General features: G+C 44.3%; 1 protein-coding gene across 8 annotated transcripts in view; it reads left to right on the top strand.

Moving 5' to 3' along the window:
* COL16A1 (collagen type XVI alpha 1 chain) overlaps positions 1-23,875 on the top strand; it is a 327,454-nt gene that overhangs the window by 289,443 nt on the left and 14,136 nt on the right. For all 8 annotated transcript variants that reach the window (XM_069757001.1, XM_069756995.1, XM_069756999.1 and 5 more), the window contains 10 exons: positions 174-236; positions 12,812-12,883; positions 13,187-13,240; positions 13,940-13,984; positions 14,650-14,694; positions 14,783-14,836; positions 14,924-14,977; positions 15,060-15,110; positions 15,198-15,287; positions 15,778-15,813. In XM_069757001.1, the coding sequence (XP_069613102.1) occupies positions 174-236; positions 12,812-12,883; positions 13,187-13,240; positions 13,940-13,984; positions 14,650-14,694; positions 14,783-14,836; positions 14,924-14,977; positions 15,060-15,110; positions 15,198-15,287; positions 15,778-15,813 (564 nt within the window). The remainder of the gene's footprint in view (positions 1-173; positions 237-12,811; positions 12,884-13,186; positions 13,241-13,939; positions 13,985-14,649; positions 14,695-14,782; positions 14,837-14,923; positions 14,978-15,059; positions 15,111-15,197; positions 15,288-15,777; positions 15,814-23,875) is intronic.

The raw sequence follows: 23,875 nt of genomic DNA, 5'->3' as shown, positions 1-23,875 counted from the left end.
CAGTGAAATATTGCATATATACATTATTTCATTTGGTCTTATTAATTGATAAAACTATTTGATCTGCAGTATATCATTTGTCTGACTGGGCAGCCAGGCAAAATTTGGGTACAATAGAAGTACAGGCTTGTGTGAATGTGACATATTAAATTATGACAAAAGTCTAATTTCAGGGACCCCCTGGATTTCCAGGAAAATTAGGCCCAACAGGATCACCTGGACCTCCTGCTGAGAAGGTAAGTTTTGTCCCAATAGGAACCATTTTCCGATAAGATTTTGTAGTATATCATGTCTAATGACATAGCTGATAACACTTATTTTGCTCTATATTGATTATTTTTCTGGCTTGTATAGCACCAATAATGCCACAGTGTTTTACAGGCATCATTTATGTTATGGGTATACAGCATTCCTTCAAGATAGGTGGCTGCGTGAGAAGGGTTACCTGCCATTAAGAGCGGGGCCGGTTTTAGGCAAAGTGAGGCCCAAGGCAAAAGTTTAAAATGGGGCCTCGAATGCTAACATATTGCACATCACACAGAAGCATTTCTGTTGTATTTGCATGCACTGAGTTCAGGCCGCTAAACGAGTGTAATAGACAATATTGAAGTCATTCGCTTGTTTCCTGGCCTCTTTACACCGTCTGAGAAAAAATGATGGAGACAGAACAATTACTATTAGATCAATCTGTCCCCATACAGTATCATGTTATCAGCAGCACATCTACAGTTTACACCGGTGATGTGATGCTGAGAACATTGATTTCTGTTCCCACATAAACAATCCAATCACTTGATGAATATGCAGCATTTTGCGTGTTTAGTATAATACACCCATAGTCCTCCATACATTATAATGTGCCCCATAGTCCTCCGTATAGTATAATACACTTCACATAGTCCTCCATATAGTATAATACACTCCCTATAGTCCTCCATATATTAAAATACACTCCTCAGTCCTCCATATAGTATTATACACTTCCCATAGTCCTCCATACAGTATAATACACCACTCAGTCCTCCATATAGTATAATACACTCCTCATAGTCTTCCATATATTAAAATACACTCCTCAGTCCTCCATATAGTATAATACACTCCTCAGTCCTCCATATAGTATAATACACTCCTCAGTCCTCCATCTAGTATAATACACTCCTCATAGCCCTCCATATATTACAATACACTCAGTCCTCCATATAGTGTAATACACTACTTAGTCCCCCATATATTATAATACACTCCTTGTAGTACTCCATATGGTATAATACACTCCTCATAGCCCTCCATATATTACAATACACTCAGTCCTCCATATAGTGTAATACACTACTTAGTCCCCCATATATTATAATACACTCCTTGTAGTACTCCATATAGTATAACACACTCCTCATAGTACTCCATATAGTATAATGCACTGCCATAGTCATCCATGTAGCACAATTCACTTCCCATAGTATAATGCACCCCATAGTTCTTCATATAGTATAATGCATTCCCCATAGTCCTCGATACAGTATAATGCAGCCCAAATATAGTATAATGCAGCCACCCTATAGAGCATAATGCAGCCACCCCACAGAGTATAATGCAACCACCCCAGAGTATAATGCAGCCCCACCATACAATTTAATGTGAACCCCCGCAGAATATAATGGAGACCACCTCATATAGAATAAGGCAGCCCCTCCATAGAATAAATGGTAGCCCCCTCATAGAGTATAATGCAGCCCACCACAGAATATAATGCAGCCACTCCATAGAATATAATGCAGCCCCTCTATATATTGTATGTAGCCCCTCCATAGAATACAATGTACAGTATAGTTCAATGCAGCAGTGGCAGGGGGAGTCGGTGCTGGCGGCAGGTGGGCCCCTCTGCCTCATGGGCACCATAGCAGCTGGGTGATGTGCCGCTGGCTGGGGGCCCCTGGGGGAGCGGAGGCCATAGGCAGCTGCCTGGTCTGCCTGCTGCTAATGCCGGCCCTGATTAAGAAGCATATATAAAGGTATTCGGTACTCCATATTTTTCTATTGGAGTACTGAATACCTTTATATATGCTTCTTAATCAAATATATGTGCAAATTTTGTTATGAGGAAATCCAAAAGGTAAAGTGGTAATGTTTCGGTCCAAAAATGTGGACCTTTGTCAGACATGGATTGCTGTACAGAGAAGAAAGGCTAGTACTAGTGAAAATCGGCTATAATCGCGATGTGTATTTTTCTACTGACGTGCCGAGTACCATACACTTCTTTCAATCGTCATCACTGTTCCAGTGATGCCCACAATGCAAATTCCCTCTCAGTATGTCGAAGGATGGATTGTTAGGCTATGTGCACACGTATAATGGTCCACTGCGGATTTGTCCGCAGCGGATTTGATAAATCTGCAGGGCAAAAACACAGCATTTTTCCTGCAGATTTATTGCGGATTTACCGCGGATTTACCGTGGTTTTTCTGCGGATTTAACGGTGGTTTTACAACTGTGGCTTTCTATAGGAGCAGCTGTAAAACTGCTGCGGAATCCGCAGAAAGAAGTGACATGCTGGGGAATGTAAACCACTGCGTTTCCGCACATTTTTTTCCGCAGCATGTGCACAGCGTTTTTTGTTTCCCATAGGTTTACATTGTAATGTAAACTCATGGGAAACTGCTGCGGACCCGCAGCTGCGGAAACGCTGTGGATCCGCAGCGTTTTCCGCATCGTGTGCACATACCCTCATACCCTTAGGGTTTGAACCCAAGGACCCCGGCGCTATGTAGGAAATGACAGCCTGCATTTTACTAAAATGTAAACTTGGCTATTGCAAAAAATGATGGTCTATGGAACACAGATCTGGTAATAGTCTCTGTCCATTGCTGCTGAGTACGTTGGCAGTATAGAAGCAACAATACATACAGTTGTGTGAAAGTGTTTGCCCCCTTCCTGATTTCCTATTCTTTTGCATGTTTGTCACACTTAAATGTTTCAAATCATCAAACATATTTAAATATTAGACAAAGATAACACAAGTAAAGACAAAATGTAGTTTTTAAATGAAAGTATTTATTATTAAGGGAAACAGAAATGCAAACATACAGGACCCCGTGTGAAAAAAATAAAATAACTGTGGTTTATCACATCTATGGGAAGCTGAGTTAAAATTCCCTAGCCACACCCAGGCCTGATTACTGCCACACCTGTGCTCAATCAAGAAATCACTTAAATAGGACCTGCCCAACAAAGTGAAGTAGACTAAAAGATCCTCAAATGCTAGAAATCATGCCTCGATCCAAAGAAATTCTGGAAGAAATGAGATACAAAGTAAATGATATTTATCAGTCTGGAAAATTTTGTAAAGCCATTTCTACAGCTTTGTGACTCCAGTGAACCACAGTGAGAGCCATTATCCACAAATGGCAAAAACATGGAACAGTGGTGATTGGTGAACCTTCCCAGGAGTGGCCGGTCAACCAAAATTACCCCAAAAGCACAGCGACGACTCATCCAAGAAGTCACAAAAGACTCCACAACAACATCCAAAGAACTGCAGGCCTCACTTGCCTCAACTAAGGTGAGTGTTCATGACTTCACCATAAGAAAGAGGCTGGTTAAAAATGACCAGCATGGCAGAGTTCCAAGACGAAACCACTGCTGAGCAATAAGGACATGAAGGCTCATCTGAGTTTTGCCAGAAAACATCTCGATGATCCCCAAGACTTTTGGAGAATACTCTGTGGACTGACAAGACAAAAGTTGAACTTTTTGGAAGGTGTATGTCCCATTGCACCTAGTGTAGAAGTAACACAGCATTTCAGAAAAGGAACATCATACCAACAGTAAAATATGCTGGTGGTTATATGATGATGTGGGGCTATTTTGCTGCTTCAGGACTCGAAGACTTGCTATGGTAAATGGAACTATGAATTCTGCTGTCTATCAAAAAATTCTGAAGGAGAATGTCCGGCTATCTATTTGTGACCTCAAGCTGAAGCCCACTTTGGTAATGCAGCAGGACAATTATTCAAAATACACCAGCAAGTCCATCTCTCATTAGCTTGTGAAAAAAATAAGACTTTGGAATGGGCTAGTCAAAATCCTGACCTTAATCTGATTGAGATGCTATAGCATGATCATAAAAAAGTGGTTCATTCTCTGAAACCCTCCAATGTGGCTGAATTATGACAATTATTCAAAGATGAGTGGGACAAAATTCCTCTAGAGCATTGTAAAAGACTCATTGCAAGTTATCGCAAACTCTTGATTGCAGATGTTGTTGCTAAGGGTGGCCCAACCAGTTATTAGGTTTAAGGGGCAAACACTTTTTCACACAGGGCCCTGTAGGTTTGGTTCTCTTTTTCCCTGAATAATAAAGACCTTCATTTAAAAACTGCACTTTGTGTCATCTTTGCCTAATATTTAAATTTGTTTGGTGATCTGCAACACTTTTTCACACAACTGATAGTAATAGTTGTATAGCATCCAATATTGTTATAAGATAAGAATATTTGTTAACAGGAACATCAAACAGATGGCATATAATGCGATGTATAGAACCAGTGGCTCTCTGGGCCATAATACATTTTAGCTGAATGTGCTTCTGAGGATGCACTTCCAGCTGAAACACATGCTGATATCGGGAGGCCACCTTCTTCCCCAGGCTTAGTAATAGTTACCTTTGGTCTTTGGTACCTTACGTATGACGTAATGTAGCTTTAGGGGCTGCATGTGTACTGTGGACCGTATGTTTGAGATCCCTGATCTTGAGTGAAAATGCAGCTTATCAAAGTATAAGGCCACCTTCAGACATCCGTGATGTTTTTCATTTGCACAAACACTGATCGTTGTCCATCAGTGTTTTGGATCTAATTTTCATCAGTGTTTGGTCAAGGTTTAAGTATTTACCACCAGTGTTCCTTGAGTGATTTTCTTGTTTGAAAAAATAAATCCCCTATACATTAAAACATTAAAAATGAACAGCAAACAGATTGCACATTGATGGCAATGTGCGATGTTAGCGATTTTTCCCATAGGCTTGTATTGGTAATTCTGCTTTCAAACTTGGATCTAAAACAAACATGTTTACATGTCTCCATGATATTTTTGTATACATAATCAGCAAAAAATATATTATTATTATTATTATTATAATACATTTTTATAGCGCCATTTATTCCATGGCGCTTTACATGTGAACGGGGCAAATATAGACAAGTACAATAAACATGAGTTAAAAAAGGCACACACAAGTACAGGAGGAGAGAGGACCCTGCCTGTGAGGGCTCACAGTCTACAGGGGATGGGTGAGGATACACTAGGAGAGGGTAGAGCTGGTCATGCGGCGGTTCAGTAGACTGGAGATCACTGTAGGTTGTAGGCTTGTCGGAAGCGGTGGGTCTTCAGGTTCCTTTTGAAGGTTTCCGTGGTAAGCGAGAGCCTGATGTGTTGGGGTAGAGAGTTCCAGAGTAGAGGGGAAGCACGGGAGAAGTTTTGGATGCGGTTGTGGGAGGAAGAGATGAGAGAGGAGTAGAGAAGGAGATCATGAGACGATCGAAGGTTGCGTGTAGGTAGGTCTCGGGAGACCATGTCACAGATGTATGGAGGAGTCAGGTTGTGAATGGCTTTGTATGTCATTGTTAGTGTTTTGAACTGTAGCCTCTGGGCAATAGGAAGCCAGTGAAGGGCCCGGCAGAGAGAAGAGGCTGGGGAGTAACGGGAAGACAGGTGGTTTAGTTGGGCAGCAGAGTTTAGGATGGATTGGAGTGGTGCCAGAGTGCTAGAGGGGAGACCAAAGAGTAGGAGGTTGCAGTAGTCGAGGCGGGAGATAAGGGCATGTACTAGTGTTTTTGTGGTTTCTTTGTTAAGGAATGTACGGATCTGGGAAATGTTTTTGAGTTGGAATCGGGAAGAGGAGGCAAGTGCTTGAATATGTGGCTTGATAGAGAGGGTAGAGTCAAGGATCACCCCGAGGCACCTAGCGTGTGGGACCTGGGAAAGTGAACAGCTATTGACATTGATGGATAGGTCTGGTGGAGGGATAGAGTGAGGTGGGGGAAAGAGGATGAATTCTGTTTTGTTCATGTTCAGTTTTAGAAAACGAACAGAAAAGAAGGATGAAATAGCAGACAGACATTGTGGGATTTTGGTCAGTAAGGAAGTGAGGTCGGATGCAGATAGGTAGATTTGCGTGTCATCAGCGTAGAGATGATATTGTAAACCATGGGATTCTATGAGCTGTCCCAGGCCGAAGGTGTAGATGTAGAAGAGTAGGGGTCCTAGAACTGGGCCTTGGGGAACACCGACAGACAGGGGGCAAGATGAGGAGGTGGTGTGGGAGAGGAAGACACTGAATGTCCGGTCTGTTAGATATGATGAGATCCAGGATAGGGCCAAGTCTGTGATGCCAAGAGATGAGAGAATCTGTAACAGGAGGGAGTGGTCCACAGTGTCAAAGGCAGAAGTCAGGTCCAGGAGGAGGAGTGTTGTGAATTCTGTGGCAGAGCTCCCTCCTGTGGTCACAAGTGGTACTTCGGCTGGTTCTCTCTGTGAGCTTCCGTTGGTGGAGGAAAGTGGTACTGCGGCTTCTGAGTTTCCTTCCTCAGGTGATGTGGTGAAGTCGTTAGGTGCTGCTCTATTTAACTCCACCTAGTGCTTTGATCCTGGCCTCCAGTCAATGTTCTAGTATTGGACCTGTTTCCTCCTGGATCGTTCCTGTGGCCTGCTGCTCTGCATAGCTAAGTTCCTCTTTGCTATTTGTTTGCTGTTTTTTTCTGTCCAGCTTGTCTATTTGTTTTTTACTGCTTGCTGGAAGCTCTGGGACGCAGAGGGTGTACCTCCGTGCCGTTAGTTCGGTACGGAGGGTCTTTTTGCCCCCTTTGCATGGTTTTTGTAGGGTTTTGTGTTGACCGCAAAGTTACCTTTCCTATCCTCGCTCTGTTCAGAAAGTTGGGCCTCACTTTGCTAAATCTATTTCATCTCTACGTTTGTCTTTTCATCTTAACTCACAGTCATTATATGTGGGGGCTGCCTTTTCCTTTGGGGTATTTCTCTGAGGCAAGGTAGGCTTATTTTCTATCTTCAGGCTAGCTAGTTTCTCAGGCCGTGCCGAGTTGCATAGGGAGCGTTAGGCGCAATCCATGGCTGCCTTTAGTGTGGTTGGAGAGGATTAGGGATTGCGGTCAACAGAGTTCCCACGTCTCAGAGCTCGTTCTTGTTTTTTGGGTTATTGCCAGGTCACTGTATGTGCACTGACCTCTATGTCCATTGTGGTACTGAATTACCTTTCATAACACTACTGGAGGCCAAAAGTACTAATGATTCCCAATAGAGGGAAAAAAGAAGTTCTGAGACCATTTTTTTTTCTTTGCACTGTGTTTTGCCTTTTTTTTCCCCTAGACATTTGGGTGGTTCAGGACACAGGTGTAGCAATGGACATTAAAGGTCTGTCTTCATGTGTGGATCAGCTCACGGCAAGAGTACAAACTATTCAAGACTTTGTGGTTCAGAATTCTATGTTAGAACCGAGAATTCCTATTCCTGATTTGTTTTTTGGAGATAGAACTAAATTTCTGAGTTTCAAAAATAATTGTAAACTATTTCTGGCTTTGAAACCTCGCTCCTCTGGTGATCCAGTTCAACAAGTTAGGATCGTTATTTCTTTTTTGTGTGGCGACCCTCAGGACTGGGCACTTTCTCTTGCGTCAGGAGATCCTGCATTAAGTAATATCAATGCATTTTTTCTGGCGCTCGGATTGCTGTACGATGAGCCTAATTCTGTGGATCAGGCAGAGAAGAATTTGCTGGCTCTGTGTCAGGGTCAGGATGAAATAGAGGTATATTGTCAGAAATTTAGAAAGTGGTCCGTACTCACTCAGTGGAATGAAGGTGCGCTCGCAGCTATTTTCAGAAAAGGTCTCTCTGAAGCCCTTAAGGATGTCATGGTGGGATTTCCTATGCCTGCTGGTCTGAATGAGTCTATGTCTTTGGCCATTCAGATCGGTCAACGCTTGCGCGAGCGTAAATCTGTGCACCATTTGGCGGTATTACCTGAGCTTAAACCTGAGCCTATGCAGTGCGATAGGACTTTGACCAGAGTTGAACGGCAAGAACACAGACGTCTGAATGGGCTGTGTTTCTACTGTGGTGATTCCACTCATGCTATCTCTGATTGTCCTAAGCGCACTAAGCGGTTCGCTAGGTCTGCCACCATTGGTACGGTACAGTCAAAATTTCTTCTGTCTGTTACCTTGATCTGCTCTTTGTCATCGTATTCTGTCATGGCATTTGTGGACTCAGGCGCTGCTCTGAATTTGATGGACTTGGAGTATGCTAGGCGTTGTGGGTTTTTCTTGGAGCCCTTGCAGTGTCCTATTCCATTGAGAGGAATTGATGCTACGCCTTTGGCCAAGAATAAGCCTCAGTACTGGACCCAGCTGACCATGTGCATGGCTCCTGCACATCAGGAGGTTATTCGCTTTCTGGTGTTGCATAATCTGCATGATGTGGTCGTGTTGGGGTTGCCATGGCTACAAGTCCAAAATCCAGTATTAGATTGGAAATCCATGTCTGTGTCCAGCTGGGGTTGTCAGGGGGTACATGGTGATGTCCCATTTCTGACTATTTCGTCATCCACCCCTTCTGAGGTTCCTGAGTTCTTGTCTGATTACCGGGATTTATTTGATGAGCACAAGTCCGATACCCTACCTCCGCATAGGGATTGTGATTGTGCTATCGATTTGATTCCTGGTAGTAAATTCCCAAAAGGTTGACTGTTTAATTTATCTGTGCCTGAGCATGCCGCAATGCGGAGTTATGTGAAGGAGTCTTTGGAGAAGGGGCATATTCGCCCGTCATCGTCGCCATTAGGAGCTGGGTTCTTTGTTTGTAGCCAAGAAGGATGGTTCACTGAGACCTTGTATAGATTACCGCCTTCTAAATAAGATCACGGTTAAATTTCAGTACCCCTTGCCATTGTTATCTGATTTGTTTGCTCGGATTAAGGGGGCTAGTTGGTTCACCAAGATAGATCTTCGTGGTGCGTATAATCTTGTGCGTATTAAGCGCAGCGATGAATGGAAAACTGCATTTAATACGCCCGAGGGCCATTTTGAGTATCTAGTAATGCCATTCGGACTTGCCAATGCTCCATCAGTGTTTCAGTCCTTCATGCATGACATCTTCCAAGAGTACCTGGATAAATTCCTGATTGTCTACTTAGATGACATTTTGATCTTCTCAGATGATTGGGAGTCTCATGTGAAGCAGGTCAGAACGGTGTTTCAGGTCCTGCGTGCTAATTCTTTGTTTGTGAAGGGATCAAAGTGTCTCTTTGGTGTTCAGAAGGTTTCATTTTTGGGGTTCATCTTTTCCCCTTCTACTATCGAGATAGACCCTGTTAAGGTCCAAGCCATCCATAATTGGACTCAGCCGACATCTCTGAAAAGTCTGTAAAAGTTCCTGGGCTTTGCTAATTTTTATCGTCGCTTCATCTGCAATTTTTCTAGTATTGCTAAACCATTGACAAATTTGACCAAGAAAGGTGCTGATTTGGTCAATTGGTCTTCTGCTGCTGTGGAAGCTTTTCAAGAGTTGAAGCGTCGTTTTTCTTCTGCCCCTGTGTTGTGTCAACCAGATGTTTCGCTTCCGTTCCAGGTCGAGGTTGATGCTTCTGAGATAGGAGCAGGGGCTGTTTTGTCGCAGAGAAGTTCTGATTGCTCGGTGATGAAACCATGCGCCTTCTTTTCCAGGAAGTTTTCGCCTGCTGAGCGAAATTATGATGTGGGCAATCGAGAGTTGCTGGCCATGAAGTGGGCATTCGAGGAGTGGCGTCATTGGCTTGAAGGAGCTAAGCATCGCGTGGTGGTCTTGACTGATCATAAGAACTTGACTTATCTCGAGTCCGCCAAGCGGTTGAATCCTAGACATGCTCGTTGGTCATTGTTTTTTGCCCGTTTTGACTTTGTGATTTCATACCTTCCGGGCTCTAAAAATGTGAAGGCGGATGCTCTGTCTAGGAGTTTTGTGCCCGACTCTCCGGGTGTATCTGAGCCGGCGGGTATCCTCAAAGAGGGAGTAATTGTGTCTGCCATCTCCCCTGATTTGCGGCGGGTGCTGCAAAAATTTCAGGCTAATAAACCTGATCGTTGCCCAGCGGAGAAACTGTTTGTCCCTGATAGGTGGACGAATAGGGTTATCTCTGAGGTTCATTGTTCGGTGTTGGCTGGTCATCCTGGAATCTTTGGCACCAGAGAGTTAGTGGCTAGATCCTTTTGGTGGCCATCTCTGTCGCGGGATGTGCATACTTTTGTGCAGTCCTGTGGGATTTGTGCTCGGGCTAAGCCCTGCTGTTCTCGTGCCAGTGGGTTGCTTTTGCCCTTGCCGGTCCCGAAGAGGCCTTGGACACATATCTCTATGGATTTTATTTCAGATCTTCCCGTCTCTCAAAAGATGTCAGTCATTTGGGTGGTCTGTGATCGCTTCTCTAAGATGGTCCATTTGGTACCCTTGTCTAAATTGCCTTCCTCCTCTGATTTGGTGCCATTGTTTTTCCAGCATGTGGTTCGTTTACATGGCATTCCAGAGAATATCGTTTCTGACAGAGGTTCCTAGTTTGTTTCGAGGTTTTGGCGAGCCTTTTGTGGTAGGATGGGCATTGACTTGTCTTATTCCTCGGCTTTCCATCCTCAGACTAATGGCCAGACCGAACGAACCAATCAGACCTTGCAAACATATCTGAGATGCTTTGTTTCTGCTGATCAGGATGACTGGGTGTCCTTTTTGCCTTTGGCTGAGTTCGCCCTTAATAATCGGGCCAGCTCGGCTACCTTGGTTTCACCGTTTTTCTGCAACTCTGGGTTCCATGCTCGTTTCTCTTCAGGGCAGGTTGAGTCTTCGGACTGTCCTGGTGTGGATACTGTGGTGGACAGGTTGCAGCAGATTTGGACTCATGTAGTGGACAATTTGACCTTGTCCCAGGAGAAGGCTCAACGTTTCGCTAATCGCAGACGCTGTGTGGGTCCCAGACTTCGGGTTGGGGACTTGGTTTGGTTATCTTCTCGTCATATTCCTATGAAGGTTTCCTCTCCTAAGTTTAAACCTCGTTTTATTGGTCCGTATAGGATTTCTGAGGTTCTTAATCCTGTGTCTTTTCGTCTGACCCTTCCAGATTCTTTTTCCATACATAACGTATTCCATAGGTCATTGTTGCGGAGATACGTGGCACCTATGGTTCCATCTGTTGATCCTCCTGCCCCGGTTTTGGTGGAGGGGGAGTTGGAGTATATTGTGGAGAAGATTTTGGATTCTCGTGTTTCAAGGCGGAAACTCCAGTATCTGGTTAAGTGGAAGGGTTATGCTCAGGAAGATAATTCCTGGGTCTTTGCCTCTGATGTCCATGCTCCCGATCTTGTTCGTGTCTTTCATATGGCTCATCCTGGTTGCCCTGGGAGCTCTGGTGAGGGTTCGGTGACCCCTCCTCAAGGGGGGGGTACTGTTGTGAATTCTGTGGCAGAGCTCCCTCCTGTGGTCACAAGTGGTACTTTGGCTGGTTCTCTCTGTGAGCTTCCGTTGGTGGAGGAAAGTGGTACTGCGGCTTCTGAGTTTCCTTCCTCAGGTGATGTGGTGAAGTTGTTAGGTGCTGCTCTATTTAACTCCACCTAGTGCTTTGATCCTGGCCTCCAGTCAATGTTCTAGTATTGGACCTGTTTCCTCCTGGATCGTTCCTGTGGCCTGCTGCTCTGCATAGCTAAGTTCCTCTTTGCTATTTGTTTGCTGTTTTTTTCTGTCCAGCTTGTCTATTTGTTTTTTACTGCTTGCTGGAAGCTCTGGGACGCAGAGGGTGTACCTCCGTGCCGTTAGTTCGGTACGGAGGGTCTTTTTGCCCCCTTTGCGTGGTTTTTGTAGGGTTTTGTGTTGACCGCAAAGTTACCTTTCCTATCCTCGCTCTGTTCAGAAAGTTGGGCCTCACTTTGCTAAATCTATTTCATCTCTACGTTTGTCTTTTCATCTTAACTCACAGTCATTATATGTGGGGGCTGCCTTTTCCTTTGGGGTATTTCTCTGAGGCAAGGTAGGCTTATTTTCTATCTTCAGGCTAGCTAGTTTCTCAGGCCGTGCCGAGTTGCATAGGGAGCGTTAGGCGCAATCCACGGCTGCCTTTAGTGTGGTTGGAGAGGATTAGGGATTGCGGTCAACAGAGTTCCCACGTCTCAGAGCTCGTTCTTGTTTTTTGGGTTATTGCCAGGTCACTGTATGTGCACTGACCTCTATGTCCATTGTGGTACTGAATTACCTTTCATAACAGAGGAGGACAGAGTTGTGTAGAGTAGATATGTGAATATTACCATAGACTTTAATGAGTATGCAAACTATGTGCAAACACCACGGATAGAACACATACGTGATTCTCGGACATGTGAATAAGGTTTTTAGTCTCACAGAGACAACCTCTTTTTAAAACGAAGATTAATGATCATCTGATCACTGTTGTAACTTCTCTGCCTTCTGTCAAGCATGCAAAAAGAGTCCTTAGCCACTCATTTACCCTTATTTTTTTTTGGCACAATCTGCAATAGGTGCCTTAGCCAAAGACTCTTAGGTGGGGGAGGCAACCCTTTTAAAAAAACTATTGAGAATGCAATGAATGCAGACAGATGAAAATAAAATGACCCATAAAGATAGAAGATGGATAAACAAAGAAGATGGGTAAACAAATTATGTCATATGAGAAAGTAGTGCAGGCTCTTTACTGATGTGTTCGGATTTTATTTTCGAATTCTCAAATTCATGGCATCATTGTGTTTCCTATTCTCTTGTCTGTGTGCAGGGTGCAGAGGGACAACGCGGTTCTCAAGGACTAAGTGGTCCATCTGGTCCTCCAGGGCCTCCTGGAATACAGGTAATTTCAGGTTCCTTTTTAGAAAATGTAATGGCCTATCTAGTAGCAATTACTCAGCTGTATTTGCAACTCTTATCACTAAATGGAGAGAGATGCGCATGTGTGACCAGCTTTCTTGTCACTGCAGTTGGAGCACCAGTCAAAATGGGGGCTCAGGGGGACCCACATTTTTAGATAGGTGATAATCCCAGAAGTGGGGCCCTCATCCATTAAACATTAATGGCATATGACTGTCGTGGGGAGACACTTTAACATGTGATGTACTAGAATAGCATTACTCTAATTCTGTAACAATTTATTTAGGGACCTCCTGGAATTGAAGGTCTAGATGGAAAAGATGGGAAACCTGGTGCAACGGTATGTACTAGAGTCAGATGTTTGGTTGTAAATAGAATAGCATGACTGATACTTATGGATGAGACTCTATGTCTTGGTTTGTGAAGTGGTGTTTTATTCCAACACTTCCTCATCCCTAAAGTTCAACATGACTGATGTTTGGACACTTGTTAAATTGAAAGTTGTCAGGTTCAATATATTCGGTAGAAAAGCTAGTTGGCTTGCATGCTACATGTATGTATGTATATATTTAATAACCAAATACTTACGTATGGTTGTTACATGCAGACATCTTTTATTTTATGGCAAGCCTGACATTTTGCATTTTTTTATTTTAATCTATATTATTCCATTTTAGTGAAAACTTTTTTAGACGGCCACCAAAAATTGCATTGAAAAGTGGTCTTCCAGGGGTATAATCTTCTCAAAGAAGATAGTCAATATGCATAATATTTGTTGGAAAATAAATGTCACATAATATCTGGTCTTGATGAGAAGGCGGTCCTCTCAAAGAGTATTTCTCATACGTCTACTCCATTACAGTGGATGAAGTAACTTTATTCTGTTTTTATTGCCCTGCATTATTATAAGCTACTCAGTGTCTGGGGTGCTGTATTACAAAAATGGGAAGATATGGCATCTTTTGATTGGTTTGTTTGCACACTCTGGCCTGAAACCATTGATAACTATTATTTTTTCTTTCTTGTATTCTATTCACAGGGAGTACCAGGTCCTCCAGGTCCTCCTGGAATTAAGGGCCTTCCAGTGAGTTAAAGCATTGGTATTCATTTAACATTGCTTTGGTGACTTCATCTACTTGTACTTACTTTGTTTACATAAATGTTGTGTTCCATAAATTCAAGACATATGTGTCCTCAGCAAAATTTTGAGGCAGAAACTTACATTTCTGCTCTGAATTGGCGGTTGGTGCTGCTGTAGGGTCACAAGTAGATCAGCCACATACAGTAGCCTGCAGTTTGCTACCTTAATTCTAGTCGGAAACTACTTATTAACTGGTATGCCACTTTTTTTGAGGAGTACTTGAATTTCATATCTAGAGACAAAAATTCCTTGGCCTTATGAATGGCAATTACATTTTTCCACTAAAACAATAGTCCATGTTGTGTTGGCAGATTTTATATGTATTTTGTCTTAGAAACGCGAAGAAATCCTTGTTAATATCTGCCATTTGAGCATACCTACACTGATTGTAATTTATAATTTAGTTATAAATTTAATTTTAAAATGTATCATTTTGTGCAGTTTTAGACACAAATTTTGAGAATTCCAACACAATTAAATGCAATCTGTAAGATTAGTTGATGGAAATATTAATTACATTTTAAAGTTATTTTACTATTGGTTTGGGATGTTTGTATAGGATTATGCATCAAAGATGAGATGTTGAATTCATAATATTTTTATTCTAGGGATTCAAAGGAAAAACAGGTCACATGGGCCTGCCAGGAGCAAAGGTATAATAATTTACCACTATTGATCAACTTTCTCACCTAGTAACACAATAATGAATGCTAAATTCTCATTTCTTAATCTTTGTCTTAGGGAGATTGTGGGCCTGCCGGACCTCAAGGAAGTCCAGGAAGGCCGGGAGCAGAGGCAAACTCACAGCTTCAGTTATTATTTTCCTACAGCTGTAGATGATCTATGTTTGTGATAAAGGCTACAAATAACATTTCTGTTTAGGGTGATCCTGGTCCAATGGGTCCACAAGGACGTCCAGGTCCTCCAGGTCATCTAGTAAGTACACAAGTATCATTTGTAACGTGATACATGCACTTCTGATGTCCACATTGTGAAGTATTTGTAACCTTAATTTTAGGGAAGTGCAGGAAGCCCAGGGCAACCAGGCAGCCCAGGACCTCCAGGGCTGGTAAGGTCTTATAATAGTCTTATCATTAGAGAATATTCAAAAATATGAAAATAATTCATCAATATTTTATTTACTTTCACATTCTAGGGAATGAAGGGAGAACGAGGACCCTCTGGTGAAAGAGGTTTGATGGGTCTTCCTGGGGAACCAGGAGCCCCAGGACATCCTGGCCCTGTTGTAAGTATCACAGTGATGACAAAGACCATCCATCAATTTGTGAGCAATGTCAGTAGTGAATCTGCAATCAGAAATCAGATTTGTAAAAATGTAAAGTGGTTGTTCTGCATTAACATGTTATTGAGTTATCCTATCCATGGTATAGGTCATCAATATGAGATTGGTGGGGGGTCCGACACCATTCTAACCGATCAGCTGACACTTGGTACAAACACCACAGCTCTGTACATTGTTTAGGGGCTGCTGCTGAGTACTGCGGTTCACTTCCCTTAGAGAACAGTGCCAGTCAACTCACTGTCAATGTAACATGAATCAGAATGACCTGTACAATAAATAAAACAATGATGCTGGATTTGCTGTTTTTTTCATTACCTCACCCAAAACTGATTATTCATGTTCATAAAGGCCCGACCAGGGTTTGCCCATTAAGAGTACAAACAAAAGGGAATGTCAAGAAAATATGTTGAAAGTATTTTCTTGCTTTCATTAGGGAGAAACTGGAGCAGATGGAGCACCAGGGAAAGAGGTATGTAATGTTTAAAAAGTTTTGTCAATGTATTTGCAGGTAATGAAGCAATAATTATATGTATACATTTATCACCATGGATACAATAACCAAGTATGTCTACATTTTATAATGGAAATGAGATGCCCGCCAGGGCCGTGGGGTACCTTGTACCGGGTCCGGTATTAACAGGGGAATGTCATGGTGGCGACCCGGTCCGTGACCCTGGGCACCCATGTAAAAGGGATATTGATTACAGTTTGTGTTCGTGATGCCACCTGTGGTATTCGGTCAGTGGGGACTGAGCTGCTTTAAGGGGTCCACTGGGGTGATATTATGGCAGCTAGATGGTATTACTTCCAGGTGAAGTATATGCCCAGGGCTCCCGGGGTGTAGATGGAAGATGATGGTGAATGGTGCAATAATAGTAGATAGAACAACAGGAAATGACAGAACATAAATGACCCCTGGACAAAGCTTTCCATAGTGAAACGCGCGTCGGGTGTGGTGGGTCCCTGGCTTGCAGCTTCTAGTAGGTAACTATTACTATAGCATACATAATGTGGGCTTAACCATTTATGTTCTGTCATTTCATGTTGTTGTATCTGCTCTGATCATGGTGCATTCCTGAAATCATTGCACCTTATTACCTGTACACCTATATTATTTATATTTTCATTAATTTCATAATCTTTATACTATGCTGGTTTCCTGTTTTCTCCATGGTCTGAGCAGACTCATTGTATCCTAGTAACATTTATTTGCACAGATATATATGTTATGTGAATCAGCATGGGCACTTGCACTTTATATAATATAATATTGTACACCCTTTGGTATACATTTTATGTTTTGCCATTTTATTGCCATACCCACCATCTTTCTTCTGTATCTTGTTTATCCCCCATTAATTATTTTATGCTTTTATGAAGCTCTGTGGTTCTTTTTAATTGATTGTTAACAATAAAATTCATTCATTTAATAGCCATTTTTTGCAAGCACTATTCTTTGGTGTTGCTTATGTATTTTATGCTTTTTGTATGAAAATATATGATTGAGTTCACTATCTTGATGTTTATTACACTGTGTAAAATGTAAAGAAAACAAGAATGCAAGTGTTAGGGTTAGCGGATTGCACTAAATAAAAATAACTAATATTGTGCAATCGCAACCCGGGGTCCACAGTGAAGAGATGTTAACCTGTAGCTAAGGTAATGGCGGAACACAAAGCGAGCGATTGTAAGCTTGCACTTAGTTAAATGTCACTCAGGGAACAATGCACGAAGCTGTGTCACTCGCACACAGAAACAGAATAGATGCTCTGCTATAGAGCTGTGTCACTTGCACACAATAACAAAGTAAATGCTGTGCAATAGAGCTGTTTCACTCGCACACAGTAACTAAGTAGATATGATGCCAGATACGATCCCTGTTAACCTCACAGGGGATCGGAGCCCACAAACGGGGTAAATAGCAAACAGTGGTCACACAGTCAGCAAAAGCACTCAACCAACTCCTCTCCGGAGGTGCCGGAATTCTAATGGCTAGACGCCAGCCCTGAATCCATACAGACAAACTCCTCTCTGGAGGTGCCAGAATTCAAATGGCTAGACGCCAGCCCTGAATCCATACAGACAAAGTCCTCTCCGGAGGTGCTGGAATTCTAATGGCTAGATGCCAGCCCTGAATCCATACAGACAAACTCCTCTCCAGAGGTGCCGGAATTCTAACGGCTTACCGCCGACCTGGAGCCAATTCTGACAAAGACCACACTGTTGCAATGTCTCATTCACACATGGAAAGAGGTTGACACTAGCATGCTGGCGTGCACCTCTGAGACCCTTTTATATGTTCAGTTCATGTCCAGTCGGATAGGACCTTGCACGCGGGCAAAACCGGAGCTGCCACATCTCCAGAGCAGCTGGCGACCAACCGCCAATGAGACGTCGCCACTTCATGAGCATGCTCAGTAGGGTGATTTCGGTACTTAATCTCCAGAGCATTCACTTGTCGCTTCCTACTGCTGGTTACCATAGGCTTGGCTGAAGAGCCAGCAGTAACCAGATGAATAGCATGAGCTTGAGCAAGACACTGGGACCGACATCTCTGCTCAGCAGCACCCGCAGCAGCCAAAGCTGGATAGGAGACTGCAGATGCAGGCATGGCTTGGGATTTACCCTGTGTAGTGGGAGAATCCTGGCGCTCAACATTACTCCACTGCTAACATCCCTCCAGTGATGTTTGCCATGCTCAAAAGCCGCAATAAGCTGGGGGGCACGAATGTGCTCTATAGGCTCCTAGGTCCTATCTTCAGGCCCATGACCCTTCTAGTTCACCCCAAAAAAATATTTTGCCACGTACCACCTTGGACCCAACAATGTTATTGACCTCAAAATCGTCCGATGACGTATCCGAGCTCTCGACAGGAGTCCCTGAAGACTGGGTTATATATTCGGGTTTCAGCAAAGACACATGGAAGGTGTCGGTGATGTTAAGATGTGGTGGAAGGCTGGGACGATAGACTACAGGGTTCACCTGTTCCAGGACTTTGAAGGGATCTAGACAATGGGGAGAAAATTTAGTGGACTCCACACGCAGCCTGATGTTACGAGCCAAGAGCCACACTAAATTGCCATGGGCGAAGACTGGAGCTGGACGATGATACGCGTCGGCGGAAACCCTCATTCTCTCCTTAGATGCCCTAACGGCATCCTGAGTGCGGTCCCAAATGTCAAGAGCCTCCACTGCCCAGGCCATCACCCTAGGGTTGGATGATGGACCGGCATGGGCACGGGAACATGCGGATGCTGACCGTAGTTAAGGAGAAACGGCGTCTGCCCTATAGAATCGGAGATGGCGCTATTAACGGGAAAACGCCGCCCATGGCAGCACAGATGCCCAGTCTTCATGCCTGGCAGTGACAAAATGTGGTAAGTACGTGATAGAGTCTGATTGGTCTTCTCCACAAACCCGTTCGTCTCGGGATTATATGCAGAAGAGAGATTGAGCTCAATGCTGTGCAGCCCACAAGGCTCTCTCTAGAACCGAGAGGTGAACTGGGGACCCCGGTCACTGACCATCTTGTCAGACATCCCGTGCAGAAGATATACTTCACAAAAAGCACTGCCAATGCCCGTGCCGACTGTATGAATGGAAGGGGGACCAGATGTACCATCTTGAAGAACTGGTCGTTAACTACCCAAATGACAGTGTTGTTACGAGACTTGGGCAAGTCTACAATTAAGTCCATCCCATCCATCTCCCAGGGCCTATCTGCCATCGGCAAGGGATTAAGCAAGCATTCAGGAAGGCCGATTCCTGGCAAAGGAAACACATGCCTGAACGTAGTCCCTCACGTCACGCGCCATCCGTGGCCACCAATAAGACCTTGTCAAAAGCTCAGTAGTCCTTTTGGTGCTAAAAAGTCCACCCATCTTGGAAGTGTGAGCACAAGAGAGGACTTCTGGGCCCAGGTTAGGTGGTACATAAAATTTGCCCATAGGCACCTGCTCAAGCAAAACCGGAGCCACCGTTCGAAGACTCTCTGAAGGGATAATTAGCCATGGCTCATGCCCCTCCTCAGAAGAGACTACGGAACGGGATAGGGTGTCAACCCTTAAATTCTTCTCCCCAGAGAGAAAATGTATAGTAAAATTAAATCGGGAGAAGAATAAGGACCACCTCTCCTGGCGAGAGTTTAGTAGTTGGGCCGTTTGCAAATAGAGCAGATTTTTATGGTCCGTGAACACCTGGAAGAGATGCCGAGCTTCCTACAGGAGATATCTCCACTCTGAGAAAGCCAACCTCATGGCCAGTAACTCCCTGTTCCCGATAGTATAATTCCTCTCCGTCGGTGAGATGGTTTTAGAGAAAAAGAAGCAAGAGCGTTTTCCAACCGTGAGCATTCTTCTGATATAGGACAGCTCCTGCACCGACGGAAGAGGCATCCACCTCCAGGATGAAGGGCTTATCCACATCTGGCCGATGTAACACAGGAGCCCTAGTGAAGTGGGACTTGAAGGAAGCAAAGACCTTAGAGATCTTCTCAGTCCATAGCTTAGGATTAGCTCCCTTCTTGGTGAGGGCTACCAAGGGAGCCGCCAGAGTAGAGAAGTGGGGAATGAACTGGTGGTAGTAAAGAGCATCACTAGGGGTATTGCGTGCCGTTGAGCGAAAGAGGAAGACATAAAATTACCCTCAGCCCCAGAATTCATGCAAGCCTCTGTAGTGTGAGAGGTCGACCCACAGGATAGTGTCATCTTAAAGGTTAATTTGGAGGACATATCCGATGTATCTAGAGAGCCTCTTCCAATAGCCACTAGAGTTGATCGTTCTGCCTGATGCCTGGGACACCTGTTGGCATAATGGCCTGCCTGCTGTTGTGAATTCTGTGGCTGAGTTCACTTCTGTGGTCACAAGTGGTATTGCAGTCTCTGGGCTTCCTCCCTCAGGTGTTTTGGTGAGCTCGTTGGCTGCCTTGCTATTTAGCTCCACCTGAGTCTGTCTTCCTTGCTCCTTGTCAATGTTCCAGTGTTGGATCTGAGCTACTGCATCTTTCCTTGGGCCTGCTGCTCTGCTAGATAAGTGCTTCTAGTTTGTTTTCTGTTTTTTTCTGTCCAGCTTGCTATTGTCTTTTGCTGGAAGTTCTGAGAAGCAGAGGGGTGCACCGCCGTGCTGTTAGTTCGGCACGGTGGGTCTTTTTGCCCCTTTGCGTGGTTTTCGTTTTAGGGTTTTTTGTAGACTGCATAGTTCTCTTTGCTATCCTCGCTCTGTCTAGAATATCGGGCCTCACTTTGCTGAATCTGTTTCATTCCTACGTTTGTCTTTTCATCTTGCTAACAGTCATTATATGTGGGGGGCTGCCTATTCCTTTGGGGTATTTCTCTGAGGTAAGTCAGGCTTGTATTTCTATCTTCAGGCTAGTCAGCTCCTCAGGCAGTGCCGAGTTGCATAGGTAGTTGTTAGGCGCAATCCACTGCTGCTTATAGTTGTGTGAGGATAGATCAGGTACTGCAGTCTACAGAGATTCCACGTCTCAGAGCTCGTCCTATTGTTTTTGGTTATTGCCAGATCTCTGTATGTGCGCTGATTACTGCACGCTGTGTTGCCTGATTGCCAGCCATAACAGTACAAGGAGCCACACCAATGATTCCCAATAGAGGGAAAAAAGAAATCCTGACATCATTTTTTTTTCTTAGCTCTGTCTTCAGTCTTTTTTTTCCCCTAGACATTAGAGTGCTTCAGGACACAGCTGTGGACATGGATATTCAGGCTCTGTGCTCCTCAATGGATAATCTCGTTGTAAATGTACAAAAGATTCAAGATACTATTGATCAGAAATCGATGCTAGAACCAAGAATTCCGATTCCTGATTTGTTTTTTGGTGACAGAACTAAGTTCCTGAGCTTCAGAAATAATTGTAAGCTATTTTTGGCCTTGAAACCTCATTCTTCTGGTAATTCTATTCAACAGGTTTTGATTATTATTTCTTTTTTGCGCGGCGACCCACAGGACTGGGCGTTTTCTCTTGCACCAGGAGATTCTGCATTGAGTAATGTTGATGCATTTTTCCAGGCGCTGGGATTGCTTTACGATGAGTATCTGGATAAATTCTTGATTGTTTACTTGGATGACATTTTGGTCTTCTCGGATGATTGGGAGTCTCATGTGAAGCAAGTCAGAATGGTTTTCCAGGTACTGCGTGCTAATTCCTTGTTCGTGAAGGGATCAAAGTGTCTCTTCGGTGTGCAGAAAGTTTCATTTTTGGGGTTCATCTTTTCCCCTTCTACTATCGAGATGGATCCGGTTAAGGTTCAGGCCATCCAGGATTGGACTCAGCCGACATCTCTAAAAAGTCTGCAGAAATTCCTGGGCTTTGCTAATTTTTATCGTCGCTTCATCTGTAATTTTTCTAGCATTGCCAGACCATTGACCGATTTGACCAAGAAGGGTGCTGATTTGGTTAATTGGTCTTCTGCTGCCGTGGAAGCTTTTCAGGAGTTGAAGCGTCGTTTTTGCTGTGCCCCTGTGTTGTGTCAACCTGATGTTTCTCTTCCGTTCCAGGTCGAGGTTGATGCTTCTGAGATTGGTGCAGGGGCGGTTTTGTCACAGAGAGGTTCTGGTTGCTCAGTGTTCAAACCATGTGCTTTCTTTTCCAGGAAATTTTCTGCTGCTGAGCGTAATTATGATGTGGGCAACCGAGAGTTGCTGGCCATGAAGTGGGCATTCGAGGAGTGGCGTCATTGGCTTGAGGGTGCTAAGCATCGCGTGGTGGTATTGACTGATCATAAGAACTTGACTTATCTCGAGTCTGCCAAGCGCTTGAATCCTAGACAGGCCCGTTGGTCGTTATTTTTTGCTCGTTTTGATTTTGTGATTTCATACCTTCCGGGCTCTAAAAATGTGAAGGCGGATGCTCTGTCTAGGAGCTTTGTGCCCGACTCTCCGGGGTTATCTGAGCCGGCGAGTATCCTCAAGGAAGGAGTCATTGTGTCTGCCATCTCCCCTGATTTGCGGAGAGTGTTGCAGAAATTTCAGGCTAATAAACCTCATCGTTGTCCGGCCGAGAAACTGTTCGTCCCTGATAGGTGGACTAGTAAAGTTATCTCTGAACTTCATTGTTCGGTGCTGGCCGGTCATCCAGGAATCTTTGGTACCAGGGAGTTGGTTGCTAGATCCTTCTGGTGGCCATCTCTGTCACGGGATGTGCGTGCTTTTGTGCAGTCCTGTGGAATTTGTGCTAGGGCTAAGCCCTGCTGTTCACGTGCCAGTGGGTTGCTTTTGCCCTTGCCGGTCCCGAAGAGGCCTTGGACACATATTTCGATGGATTTCATTTCTGACCTTCCCGTTTCTCAAAAAATGTCGGTCATTTGGGTGGTCTGTGATCGCTTTTCTAAAATGGTCCATCTGGTGCCCTTGGTTAAATTGCCTTCCTCCTCTGATTTGGTGCCTTTGTTCTTCCAGCATGTGGTTCGTTTACATGGCATTCCTGAGAATATTGTTTCTGACAGAGGTTCCCAGTTTGTCTCGAGGTTCTGGCGAGCCTTTTGTGGTAGGATGGGCATTGACCTATCTTTCTCCTCGGCCTTCCATCCTCAGACTAATGGCCAGACCGAACGAACCAATCAGACCTTGGAAACATATCTGAGATGTTTTGTTTCCGCTGACCAGGATGATTGGGTGTCATTTTTGCCGTTGGCTGAGTTCGCCCTTAATAATCGGGCCAGCTCGGCTACCTTGGTCTCTCCATTTTTCTGCAATTCTGGGTTCCATCCTCGTTTCTCTTCAGGACAGGTTGAGTCTTCGGACTGTCCTGGTGTGGATTCTGTGGTGGACAGGTTGCAGCAGATCTGGACTCAGGTAGTGGACAATTTGACCTTGTCCCAGGAGAAGGCTCAGCTTTTCGCTAATCGCAGACGCCGTGTGGGACCCCGACTTCGTGTTGGGGATTTGGTTTGGTTATCTTCTCGTCATATTCCTATGAAGGTTTCCTCTCCTAAATTTAAACCTCGTTTTATTGGTCCGTATAGGATTTCTGAGATTCTCAATCCGGTGTCTTTTCGTCTGACCCTCCCAGACTCCTTTTCCATACATAATGTATTCCATAGGTCGTTGTTGAGGAGATACGTGGCACCTATGGTTCCATCTGTGGAGCCTCCTGCCCCTGTTTTGGTGGAGGGGGAATTGGAGTATATTGTGGAGAAGATTTTGGATTCTCGTGTCTCTAGACGGAAACTCCAGTATCTGGTCAAATGGAAGGGTTATGCTCAGGAAGATAATTCCTGGGTTTTTGCCTCTGATGTCCATGCCCCAGATCTTGTTCGTGCCTTTCATGTGGCTCATCCTGGTCGGCCTGGGGGTTCTGGTGAGGGTTCGGTGACCCCTCCTCAAGGGGGGGGTACTGTTGTGAATTCTGTGGCTGAGTTCACTTCTGTGGTCACAAGTGGTATTGCAGTCTCTGGGCTTCCTCCCTCAGGTGTTTTGGTGAGCTCGTTGGCTGCCTTGCTATTTAGCTCCACCTGAGTCTGTCTTCCTTGCTCCTTGTCAATGTTCCAGTGTTGGATCTGAGCTACTGCATCTTTCC

This window comes from Ranitomeya imitator, chromosome 3 (assembly GCF_032444005.1).
Source record: "Ranitomeya imitator isolate aRanImi1 chromosome 3, aRanImi1.pri, whole genome shotgun sequence".
Classification (NCBI taxonomy): domain Eukaryota; kingdom Metazoa; phylum Chordata; class Amphibia; order Anura; family Dendrobatidae; genus Ranitomeya; species Ranitomeya imitator.
The sequence above is the reverse complement of the archived record's forward strand: the minus strand, read 5'-3'. Positions and strand labels throughout refer to the sequence as shown.